At 38.4% G+C, this 13,271-nt stretch overlaps 1 protein-coding gene across 1 annotated transcript; it reads left to right on the top strand.

The window, feature by feature from the left end:
- Positions 1 to 878: 878 nt before the first annotated feature.
- Positions 879 to 2,887, top strand: LOC117410579 (rho-related GTP-binding protein RhoB-like). The gene has a single exon (XM_034017237.3). The coding sequence runs from the start codon at positions 1,126 to 1,128 to the stop codon at positions 1,714 to 1,716; it is 591 nt and encodes a 196-aa protein (XP_033873128.1). The 5' UTR covers positions 879 to 1,125; the 3' UTR covers positions 1,717 to 2,887.
- Positions 2,888 to 13,271: the final 10,384 nt, after the last annotated feature.

Genomic DNA, 13,271 nt, shown 5'->3' with positions numbered 1-13,271 from the left:
ACTGCTCTTCAGTAGCACTGGGAAAATCAGCCAAAACTTACTTTTTTTTCTTCTTTTAGTGAACACCTACTCTGTATTGCCAGCAGTACAAAAGGAAACAGTAGGTGTTCATCAGATGATGCTTACAAAAAACACTTTGTAAAACATCAGAAATATGTTAAAAAATAAAAAAGAGAAAATGTAATTTGATGTCACTTGCTCTAATGCAATTTGTATTTTTACCATAAGGTGTCACTGTTATCCATGTTAGAGATTAAAAAAAAATTACTATATAGGCATAGGTCGAGTTCATCAGGTACCTGCTTTAAGCAATTTTGTATGCAGTCGCCTGCGTTATTATTATTATTATTATTATTATTATTATTATTACTTCTCTGATAGATTAATGTTATTGATAAAATCTTTCTTTACTTGAAAATTTGATAAAATTAGCAGTTTATACTGAAAAATGTATGATAAGCCCAGACACAATAGCACTTTAAAAGAACATAAAGGCATCGGGAATTTTCGAAAACACGAACAACACCGGCTACAAATTGTATCGGTTGACCAACTTTTTTGACACAAAATAATAAAATTAAATGCTATGAGCATGTACTACTATTTTAAAAATCTAACAGTTTAAATGATGTGTTCTAACTCATTAGATACAAATGTTTGATGAATCCCTATTTTACTGCAATTCCCAGAATTCCACTCAAAGCTGCTACCCAAGGTTTGACTCATCATCCCAGGATGTGTGTGCATCCTCGTGGTGAGCAATACAGCGCCGCCCTTCTTGTCTGTAGCAAGCATGCAGAGCCAATCAGCTTGCAAAATAGTGATCTCACCCAGCTCTTTCCGATTGGATAACTATATTAAGAAAGTGATCCGGATCTTTAAAAAGAGGGCGAACATTCATTTTCCTTCAGAAATAGTGGCTTAAACGGAGAGCGAAGGGACAAAGCAAGACAAGGAGTTGTATAACTATTTAATTGTACAGTTGCTTTGTCTACTCTACTTTTTTTTGCTTTGTTTAGAGACTACACAATATTAGGTTTAAACTACTAAATCGTGTTTTATTACACGGACTGTAGGTCATATTCCTGTGTTTATTTCTGCACAAATATTCCGCAGCAAAATATAATGGCTGCTATCAGGAAGAAGCTGGTGGTGGTCGGAGATGGTGCTTGTGGTAAAACGTGCCTGCTTATCGTCTTCAGCAAAGACGAGTTCCCCGAGGTGTATGTGCCAACAGTGTTTGAGAACTATGTCGCCGACATTGAGGTGGACGTCAAACAAGTTGAGCTGGCTCTTTGGGATACCGCTGGGCAGGAAGACTACGACCGCCTGCGCCCTCTCTCCTACCCGGACACCGATGTCATCCTGATGTGCTTCTCCGTGGACAGTCCCGATTCGCTGGAGAACATCCCGGAGAAGTGGGTCCCCGAAGTGAAGCACTTCTGCCCAAACGTGCCCATCATTTTAGTCGCCAACAAGAAGGACTTGAGGAACGACGAAAACGTCCGCAACGAACTGGCCAGGATGAAGCAAGAGCCGGTGAAAACTGAGGACGGCCGGGCCATGGCAGTGCGAATCGGAGCATACGATTACTTGGAGTGCTCGGCCAAAACCAAAGATGGAGTGCGGGAGGTTTTTGAGACTGCAACGAGAGCTGCACTCCAGAAGAGATCCAGGCCGTCGGGTGGTTGTGGGAACTGCTGCAGACTGTTATGATTTACTGATCATGAACCGAGACGCTTACTCTAAGCAAAGACCACGAGAAGAGACCCTCTCCGGCAATCGGTGCCAAGATACAAACTACCAAAAATTGTGACTTGTGTGTTTTATTTCTTGTGTGGAGAAAAGATGTGAGAGGCGACTGTGCCCTCTCTCTAGAAATATCACATGAAATAAATAAGACTATTTGCAGATTGGCCGGGTGGATTTGGGATAACGAGCTATCGTCAAAACGTAAAGCAAGGGGGTACATCCTAGGGCTGAAATGTTAATTCGGGAATATGAAAAGTTGTGTTGCTGTTTTTTAGAGACGAACTAATATGGTCCGGCGAAGCAGATGGGATTGATAGGCCACCTTGCTCAAAATGGACATGTTAGTTCCTGACTGGCGTGTGTGGCGGAGGGGGTGGATATTACCACTGAAGTGATGAGACCAGCTGGATGGACTGCTTTTATAAAGGCGTTTTAAACCAGGGGCATGCAGCGATCCAAGATTAAAACATGTTTAAATTTGTGTTGAAGGGAGGGGGCACTGCGGGGCTTTATGCAGTCATCATGTAAACATCATTTTGCTTTCACAAAGACTTTGCCATCACAGATAAGGTGCCTGCTTTTCAGTCAAGAATGACTGATGCTGTATTTTAGTGGGTGTATTGAAAACCAAGTGTCGGGCGTTCTTTTGAAACCGTCTTTTTTCTGATTTGATTGCACAATTGGGTTTTATGCCAAACATTGCATTTTTTTGTTTTGTTTTACCTTCAGTATATCGGCTTCATTTTGTTAAGTTGGGTATTGTGAATGGGGAAAGCCACTAATATTTGCCTTGAACCTTTTGTGGCGTCACTGAACTGGGTGGAATTTGTAACAGTAATTTTATTATGACGGCTTTAGGCAAATGTGTTTTATTTAAAAACAAAAAAAAAAAGTTATGTTTTCGGTGGCAACATTTGTGAGGGGAGGATGTAATTTGGGTTTCTGCCTGTTTTATTGTATAAAATGTAATATTTTTATACGTCTTAGCTTGTGGTACAGAGGATATTGTCTTGTTTAAAACTGACAGAATTATGAAGTTATAAGACGTATAATATGATGTTTACAAGAACCGTATATAAGCTGTGTGAAAAGAACAGTTTTTTTTTACAAAAGTAATAAACACAAACAAATAACACTTGCTTGTTTTTGGCTTTTAAAAAAAATATATTATTAAACAAATGGGTTTGGTTTCCTACACCTATTTCCTGTTAGGCCTATAATTGATAAGAGAAATGCTGTGTGTCTGTAGAATTGATTAATCTTACCATCTTGATTAACATACTTTCTTAAGATCCATTGAAGTTATAGGTGTAAGCATGGGCGTTGCTGGTTACAATTTTTTTATTTTTATTTAAATGGCAGTACACAAATGAGTCCTTGTGGTGTTAATTCAGTACATACTCGTCTTGTTCAATAGAAGCTAAAGGGGTACTGAAAGTCCTTTGTGTGGCAGGGTGGGGTCAATCCTGCACAGCCTTCTCTGGGTCCTAGTGTCACCTAGGTTCAGGCACATTGAGAAGATGAATGGGCCTTGGTGCAACAGACATTATTATTATTTTTTTTAATTATCTAATGGCATTCTGTGGCAGCCACACATTATAGGGATTACTGCACACCAACAGTACCATAACAAAAATAAATTGATACTTACATATACCCTTTCCTCAATTATATTCTTAAATACAAACAAAGAAAAAATACAAGGTCCAGGCATCTAAAGATGTCTAGAGGAATCTTTATATTCTACCAGGTTCGAAGTACACTTTTCTTGAATGTGCCACTGTCACTCATTTTATATTTATTGTGGGACTGGAGCTAATCTTAAAGTGCTAGTTCATTTTATTTATTTTTTAGCCAGCGCCCTTAGCCAGGGCGACTTACAATTGTTACAAGATATCACATTATTTTTACATACAATTACCCATTTATACAGTTGGGTTTTTACTGGAGCAATCTAGGTAAAGTACCTTGCTCAAGGGTACAGCAGCAGTGTCCTCCACCTGGGATTGAACCCACGACTCTCCGGTCAAGAGTCCAGAGCCCTAACCACTACTCCACACTGCATTTTACACTGTTTATTGACAGGTGTTTTGACTAAACAAACCAGCAACTAATTGATACCCTTTCCTAGATATGAATTCAAAGCCAGTATTACAGACTAACCAGTCAGACATAACTTGATGTAATAACTTGTGCTAAAGAGTTTATGGCAGTAAACATGCCCTTTAACCTTGAACTCACATGTACACTTATTTGGATATTGCATGTAAACTGTACGTGCACTATGTTTTTGTCTATATTAAACCATTTAAAGTACATGTTACTTAAATTTAAACCTATCATGTTGTTAATAATGGTGTACACTACTGTGTGACAGGTTTCATGATTTATTTGTGTGTTTTCATGATTTATTTGTCAGTAGCAAAAGCAAAAAAGACTATATTCAGTATTCATTTGCTGCTGCTTTACACTTCGGAAATAAAGTATGTATCACAAAACCATCTCAATTTAACACTTAATGTTTGTAATAAGGTCAGAAATTCTTATTTCAGGCATGAGATAATATAACTACATGAGAGAGTCTGAAAATTCACAGCCGTTTACTGAAATAAGTATTCTGAACAGCTATTATGTATTCTACATTTTTATTTGCTGTATAACAGGACTATCATATGTGTGGTTCTTTTCCAGCTAATGATACAATCAGAGGAGAGTTGCCTATCACATCAAGCGCGCCTGTCGCCACTGGTGTGAAAGGTAGTGTCGCAGTGAAAGTACCATTTTATCGCAGGACAAATCACATCGCGTCTGGTGTGTAGAGACCTTAATGTAGCTGCACTGGAGCGTGACACCCTGAGACTTTTTTTTTTTTTGCTTTTCATTTAGTCACAGTGGACTGCTTTGTGGAAAATACAAATTAGCTCTGGAACGGTTCCAGTCAGAAGGGGTTTAGCTGGAAAAAAAATGTTTCCCATGAACTTCTCTCTAAATGTCTGTTACAGTTGGGAAATGCATTTGCAAGCATCCTCCATGGAATATTACTGTTTTATTATTTGAGCGCTAGTAATTGGAAACCAATGCTGAGACTGTGCTAGCTGGCATTTTTTAAAGTTGTTGTTCTGGTGGAGCTACCCAAATGTTCACTCGTCAAGTTTAAAAAAAAAAAAAAAAACTTGAAAGCCACAGGAAATTCTGCTAGATAATTAAAATCTAACATTTCAGTGGCACTTTTACAGATAAAGCATATCATTCTCCACTCCGTTTCTAAGCTCCACATATACCTGACACTTTGAAACTCCCCTATCTGTCACAAACTGGCTACAGACGTTAAGTTGTTTCCAGAGGTGTTCATTAACAGAGTTGTGCATTTTAATATTTGTTTGAATACAAGGTGGGAGTTAAATTTGGACTTTCTAACAAAAGACCCCTCTGAAAAATGAACTACATACATACATAGTTGTTCTTTAGAATGTCTGCAGACAGGAAATGATGCTGCCCTGTTTTCACCCTGCACAGTCCAAATGATGCACCTTCTACTAAGTAATTATTTACAGCTCAGGTGTCAGTCAATCAGTGTGATTCTTAAACAGGAGCTACTGCCTCCTAGTGCTTAATCCTACTATAGATCAAACTGCTGATTTGTGTACTGAACTAATGTAAGCATTACTCTGTTATACAAATCCCTGTGGCAATACCATGGGAAAATATAGCAGTGTACTAAAATATAGGTAAAACATGGTAAAGCTCTTCTGAGCATGGAAGCAAAAGGCAGTACCCTGCCCCCTACAGTAGCTTTCCCTTGGAGTTGCAACTGCTTGATTATATACACTGAAGACAGGCCTATTGCTTTATAGTGCTTGGCAATCGATATTAGCTTAATTACAGAACAAAAAAAGCAGTATCCTGAACACGTTAAGCTCTGGAGGCAAACTGCAGGAAGCCTACAGCATAATGCAGGAGCAATAGGCATGTCAGTTTTACAATCTATATGCTAAAAAGCATGATTCAATGAATGGCTTTGTGTAGAGGCCTTGGGATTGGGCGAGTGTAGGTTTGATTCCTGCTTGGTCGGAGCTCACCCAGCTGAATGTTAAAGTCAAAGAAAGACAGCATGAAATGTTGCTGTGCCACTGCACTAATGATTAGCTTGGGAACAAAGAAGGAGGAAACACTCTTAATTTCTATTGCTCTTTATCAGTTGGAGGTTGAATAATGTCAGGGGATATATAGTGCTATATACAGATGTGCTCAAATTTGTTGGTACCCTTACAGCTCATTGAAATAATGCTCCTGAAAAGTGATGAAATTAAAAGCTATTTTATCATGTATATTTGCATGCCTTTGGTATATCATAGAATAAAGCAAAGAAGCTGTGAAAAGAGATGAATTATTGCTTATTCTACAAAAATATTCTAAAATGGCCTGGACACATTTGTTGGTACCCCTTAGAAAAGATAATAAATAATTGGATTATAGTGATATTTCAAACTAATTAGTTTCTTTAATTAGTATCACACATGTCTCCAATCTTGTAATCAGTCATTCAGCCTATTTAAATGGAGAAAAGTAGTCACTGTGCTGTTTGGTATCATTGTGTGCACCACACTGAACATGGGCCAGAGAAAGCAAAGGAGAGAGTTGTCTGAGGAGATCAGAAAGAAAATAATAGACAAGCATGGTAAAGGTAAAGGCTACAAGACCATCTCCAAGCAGCTTGATGTTCCTGTGACAACAGTTGCAAATATTATTAAGAAGTTTAAGGTCCATGGAACTGTAGCCAACCTCCCTGGGCGCGGCCGCAAGAGGAAAATCGACCCCAGATTGAACAGAAGGATAGTGCAAATGGTAGAAAAAGAACCAAGGATAACTGCGAAAGAGATACAAGCTGAACTCCAAGGTGAAGGTACGTCAGTTTCTGATCGCACCATCCGTCGCTTTTTGAGCGAAAGTGGGCTCCATGGAAGAAGACCCAGGAGGACTCCACTTTTGAAAGAAAAACATAAAAAAGCCAGACTGGAATTTGCTAAAATGCATATTGACAAGCCACAATCCTTCTGGGAGAATGTCCTTTGGACAGATGAGTCAAAACTGGAGCTTTTTGGCAAGTCACATCAGCTCTATGTTCACAGACGAAAAAATGAAGCTTTCAAAGAAAATAACACCATACCTACAGTGAAACATGGAGGAGGCTCGGTTATATTTTGGGGCTGCTTTGCTGCGCCTGGCGCAGGGTGCCTTGAATCTGTGCAGGGCACAATGAAATCTCAAGACTATCAAGGCATTCTGGAGCGAAACGTACTGCCCAGTGTCAGAAAGCTCTGTCTCAGTCACAGCTCATGGGTCCTCCAACAGGATAATGACCCAAAACACAGCTAAAAGCACCCAAGAATGGATAAGAACAAAACATTGGACTATTCTGAAGTGGCCTTCTATGAGTCCTGATCTGAATCCTATCGAACATCTACGGAAAGAGCTGAAACGTGCAGTCTGGAGAAGGCACCCATCAAACCTGAGACAGCTGGAGCAGTTTGCTCAGGAAGAGTGGGCCAAACTACCTGTTAACAGGTGCAGAAGTCTCATTGAGAGCTACAGAAAACGTTTGATTGCAGTGATTGCCTCTAAAGGTTGTGCAACAAAATATTAGGTTAGCGGTCCCATCATTTTTGTCCATGCCATTTTCATTTGTTTTATTATTTACAATATTATGTTGAATAAAAAATCAAAAGCAAAGTCTGATTTCTATTAAATATGGAATAAACAATGGTGGATGCCAATTACTTTTGTCAGTTTCAAGTTATTTCAGAGAAAATTGTGCATTCTTCGTTTTTTGTGGAGGGGTACCAACAAATTTGAGCACGTCTGTATATATATATATATATATATATATATATATATATATATATATATATATACTGTATATATATTGTAGGAAAGTAACATAGATTATATGATTGAGCAGTACTTAGCAGAAAGAAGATATGACTGCTAATGAAAAGCACCTGGTAAATGAAACTGGTATGAAGATATTTTCTGCTTTAGTTTTTTGGGGTTTACGTGCTCTATGTTTAAGGTGTAGAGATAGTGGGCTGGTTTTACTAATTCAGCGGTTTCTAACTTGTGGTGTCCATTCTTTACATTTGTTTTTATCCAGGTCCTGTTGTGGCAACTCAAGGGGGTTTCCCTGTTTTACTGTTTATTGTTCATGTGGAGCTGTACTGTGCCTGGCAATCTTATCCCCTGTTATCAAGCTTACAAATAAGGCACAGATAGGCCAAAAAAATGAATATGTATGCATTTTTTCCAACAAAGTTGCTCGGCAACAAAAGAAAATAGCATACTATAGCCTTGAAGCTACTTTTTCTCCTGAAACAATAGTAGTACCGGTAATTCAGGAGGGGATGACATTTTAAATTTTGCCTTTTTCAGGTAGTCAGATATCCCATGGCTAAAAAATATATTGTTACTATCCTGCTAATACCTTATATTTCAAATGTAACTGGTATGTTCACTTTTAATTATATCAGCCTACTGGATATGTTAGTTGATGCATATCACAGGCCACTTGCTGTTTCACTTGCTGTAATTAAGCATTGTTTAGCATCTAGTACTGCTGTTGTTGGCATGCAGTCCTATGGTTCAGACCATAACACTTCACAGTGGTTGCATGAACGTTACCAATTTCTTACTGTAACTTTGTTTTGTAAATGTTGTCATTGCAAAGCCTAATTGGTTGAAAAAGCTCAAAATCACTTCTGGTCTTATTTCAAGGTTAGAGTCAGCAGATTAAGAACATAGTCTTTTCAAATAACAAAGACAGAATAACTAAAACAGAGGTCAGAGAACCATTGGCAAACTCAGATCACAACATAGTCTCATTTGAAGTGCTTCTTAAAAACCCAAAAGTGATGACTAAAGCTAAGGTTTACAATTTTAAAAAGGCAAACTATGAAGGAATGAAACAGAGACTAACAGAAGTAGATTGGAGTAAAATAGAGTAAACATCCACAGAAAAAGGATGGCTATTTTTAAAAAATGTAGTACTAGAGGAGCTAAAGGTTTTCCAATATTATAACAGCAAAAGAACATTCAAGGAGGAAGTAAAATGTCTAAGAGATACAAATAGCAACATCATAGATGATGAGAAAAAGCAAATATATTAAATGATTATTTTTCACAAGTTTTTACAAAGGAAGACACATATGAGAGGTGAAAGTAACAAAAAATAAATAATATAATGCAAACTCATCTATTAACAAAAAAATAATCTATTAACAACAAATCAGCATAACTTAAATTTAAATTCAATTTACTCAAGGACAAAAAATAGCATTCCTTAAATTGAAATTCAATTTACCCTAGGTGCGGAAGTTATTTATTTGAGCTGTGTACAAAAATAAGCTTCCCTGGGGGCTCCCGAGTGGCGCATCCAGTGCAGGATGATCTCTATAGCCTGGACGTCGTCGGTTCGAGTCCAGGCTATTCCACAGCCGACCGTGGATGGGAGCTCCCAGGGGGTGGCGCTCAATTGGCCGAGCGTCGCCCGGGGGGAGGGAGGGTTTAGGTCGGCCAGGGTGTCCTCGGCTCACCGCGCAGCAGCGACCCCTGTAGTCTGGCCGGGCGCCTGCGGGCTTGCCTGTAAACTGCCCAGAGCTGCGTTGTCCTCCGATGCTGTAGCTCTGAGGCGGCTGCACGGTGAGTTCGCAGTGTGTAAAGAAGCGGGCGGCTGACGGCACACACTTCGGAGGACAACGTGTGTTCATCTTTGCCCCTCCCAAGTCAGCGCAGGGGTGGTAGCGGTGAGCTGAGCCCAAAAAATAATTGGGCATTTCAAATTGGGAAGAAAATAATAAAAACTAATTGGCAACGACTAAATTATTAAAAAAAAAAATAATAATAAGCTTCCCTTAAATTGAAATTCGATTTAGGCTAGGGTGCGCAACATCTTTATTTGAGCTGTGTACTTTTGCTTCACAGTTTATTTAAATATGTTTTATTTGAACTGTTCAAGCACAAAGTGTGAAACATTCCCCTCAGCCTCGCCCACTTCCATCGAGGAAATCGGGGCTTGCTCTTGCTGTCTGCCGACACGTTCACCGAATAACAGCTAACTTTAATTGGAACCCAAAACTGACACTCAACAGAGGAGTTCTGGATGGGGGCTCCAAGCTTTACAGAAGGACTGGGATGAAGTTAGTTACTTATTCCCGATTCGAGGGCTGAAGTTATTTCCGATTCGAGGGCTGAAGTTAGTTACTTATTCCCGATTCGAGACTGAAGTTAGTTACTTATTCGCACAGTTACATATTGAATATTAGCTCACATTCTAATGGGGCAATCACTTAGATAGTCTGAATGTGCCACCTCAAGTAGGGTATAACTTTAAAGCTTGAGCATTTCTCTTCAAAATAAAGTAGATTGTAGAGTGGCACAAGTAGGCATATACACACACCCCCTTCATTTCCTGCATATGAGCGCACATTGTGAGGGCTTTGCCACCTCAAGCTGGGTGTGATGTTGAAGGTTAAGCAATTGTCTTGCGAATAGAATAAGGTGCATAGTGGCATGTACAGTACTATTAAGTGCTATTTACTATACCCCCAACATAAACAAATCCCTTGGGCCAGATGAGATCCTCCCAATAGAAGTTATTTACAAACCACTAACCAAGATCATGCAACAGTCTCTTGAGACTAACTAACCTGCTTGATTTTTTTGAGGATGCAACATCGACAATGGATAATTGCAAAGCATATGACTTGGTATATTTAGATTTCCAGAAAGCTTTTGACAACATCCTGCATAAAAGATTAATCCTCAAACTGAGTGCAGTAGGGATTCAAGGAAATGGATGCACATGGATTAGGGAGTGGTTAACAAGTAGAAAACAGAAAGTACTAATTAGAGGAGAAACCTCAAAATGGAGCGAGGTAACCAGGTAACGAGGTAACCCACAGGGATCAGTATTAGGTCCTCTGCTCTTCTTAATCTACATTAATGACTTAGATTCTGGCATAGTAAGCAAACTTGTTAAATATGCAGATGACACAAAAATAGGAGAAGTAACAAACACCATTGCAGCAGCAAAGGTCATTCAAAATTATCTAGACAGCATTCAGAACTGGGCAGACACATGGCAAATTACATTTAATATAGAAAGATGTAAGGTACTGCACGCAGGCAATAAAAATGTGCATTATGAAAACCATATAGGGGATACTGAAATTGAAGAAGGAATCTATGAAAAAGATCTAGGAGTTTATGTTGACCCAGAAATGTCTTCATCTAGACAATGTGGGGAAGCTATAAAAAAAGGCTAACAAGATGTTCGGATATATAGAAAAAAGTCTTGAATTTAAATCAAGGGAAGTAATGTTAAAATTTTACAATGCATTAGTAAGACCTCATCTAGAATACTGTGTTCTGGTCACCTCGCTACAAAAAGGATGTTGCTGCTGTAGAAAGAGTGCAAAGAAGAGCGACCAGAATGATCAGATGCAGACAGGCTAAAATAATTGAATCTATTCAGTCTTGAACAAAGAAGACTACGTGGTGATCTGATTCAAGCTTTCAAAATTCTAAAAGGTATTGACAATGTCGACCCAGGGGACTTTTTCGACCTGAAAAAAGAAACAAGGACCAGGGGTCACAAATGGAGATTAGATAAAGGGGCATTTACAACAGAAAATAGGAGGCACTTTTTTACACAGAGAATTGTGGGAGTCTACAGCCAACTCCCCAGTAATGTTGTTGAAGCTGACACCCTGGGATCCTTCAAGGAGCTGCTTGATGAGATTCTGGGATCAATAAGCTACTAACAACCAAACGAGCAAGATGGGCCGAATGGCCTCCTCTCGTTTGTAACTTTTCTTATGTTCTTATATATTATTTTATTCTTGGTCTTGGACTGTTGGTTATCTTAATGAAGATTTTGAACATTTTGGATGTGAAACCTAATTATCAGAACAGTTTAAGTCCCTTGACAAATGCTGTACAGTTTTCAATTCATTTTATTGGGTTACTAAAAACAATGACCCCAAAATATACTGTATAATCCAGTTCTCAAAAACAGTAAATGTTAAGTGGACATTTTTCTATGCATAAAATATGTTGTACTAAATCATAAAATACAATAAAAAAACAAAAAAAATGAACAAGTAAGTACAACCATTCCATGAACATAACAATTCTGCGCACAAAAGGGTAAAATGTAATCACAGTTCATACTGTGTAATTAAAGACTAAACTCCATATTCACTGAAGTAATAGGTTAAGTGCATGACACTGCTGGGAATATGTGCAGTTTATTTTACATAACTCCAGTGATTGACTCAGTGTGTATACTTTCCAACTCAAAAAACATCATCCCGGGACCATGAACTTATTTAACATGAAAACAATTACAATACTCACTCACACAATGTAAGGACTTCTTTTGAAGGCATACAGTATATTACTGATTAATGAAGATTAATGAAGACCAGCTAAGCAGGAGGCTTTCTTTTCTTATCAGAATTTCACCATAAAGGTTCAGCTTTTTGCTTTGTAATAAGGGTTTTGGAGAACATTCAATCTCATTTGTCATTAGCTGTGACACATGCAATACGGGTAGGCAAGAATGGTACAAATCAACAAGGAACCTGTCTGATCTAGCCTCATTTTAGTAATGTTACTATCAGATTTCCTGTTTTTGGTGTGGTTTCACTGTAGGAAGGCTTGCTGTCTGCAATCCTTATTATTCTCTGTATCTCGACTATGCTGGCAGGAGAGTCTTCTCTGTCACACCCCCGGTGGCTGGCTGTGTTAGATAGATGGACAGTACACTGAGGAACAGTGCCACATTCTTCAATGCTGATTTACTGTAAGACAATTCTGCAGTTACTAAATGCAAAATGCTTTTGTGATGCAGCGGTTGCCTCTTTTTTCTTCTTTTTTTAGATGGACTCACTGAATTAGCCTTACCTACCTCATACCAAACAAAAGATGACAGATAAAAGACCTTACATCTATAAAGTTAAACTGTTCTGCCATGAAAGGATCTGCTTCCCCCTGGGCATTAAACCATCCTCAATTAACTGAGGTTTGCTTGCTGTCTTATCTTTTGGGGACAGAATCCTGTAAATAAGAGAGATAATGAGAGTCAGAAAAAGGGTGTTCATTCCTGTTGGCAATTACCATGGAAACAGATGTAGGACAAAAATTATAAAATTATATAATAATGCTAATATTAATATATGCCGATCTCCTGTCACTCCATTTAAGTAGGCCGGTAGTTCTTCATTATTGACAGCACTGTTACATAGAGACACAAAATCATACCTTCCAGTGTATATATATATATATATATATATATATATATATATATATATATGTGTGTGTGTGTGTGTGTGTGTATATAATAGATTACTTTCCATTATGTGTAATCGTTTGCATTTTCTTTCCTTCCTCTGTGTCTGTTAGTTAAATGTCTTGACTGCCTTTTCATTCAATTTCTACCTCACTGTCATATAGTATTTTCTTCA

This window comes from Acipenser ruthenus, chromosome 6 (genome assembly GCF_902713425.1).
Source record: "Acipenser ruthenus chromosome 6, fAciRut3.2 maternal haplotype, whole genome shotgun sequence".
Lineage (NCBI taxonomy): Eukaryota > Metazoa > Chordata > Actinopteri > Acipenseriformes > Acipenseridae > Acipenser > Acipenser ruthenus.
Note: the sequence above shows the minus strand (reverse complement) of the source record. Positions and strands in the feature narration are given on the sequence as shown.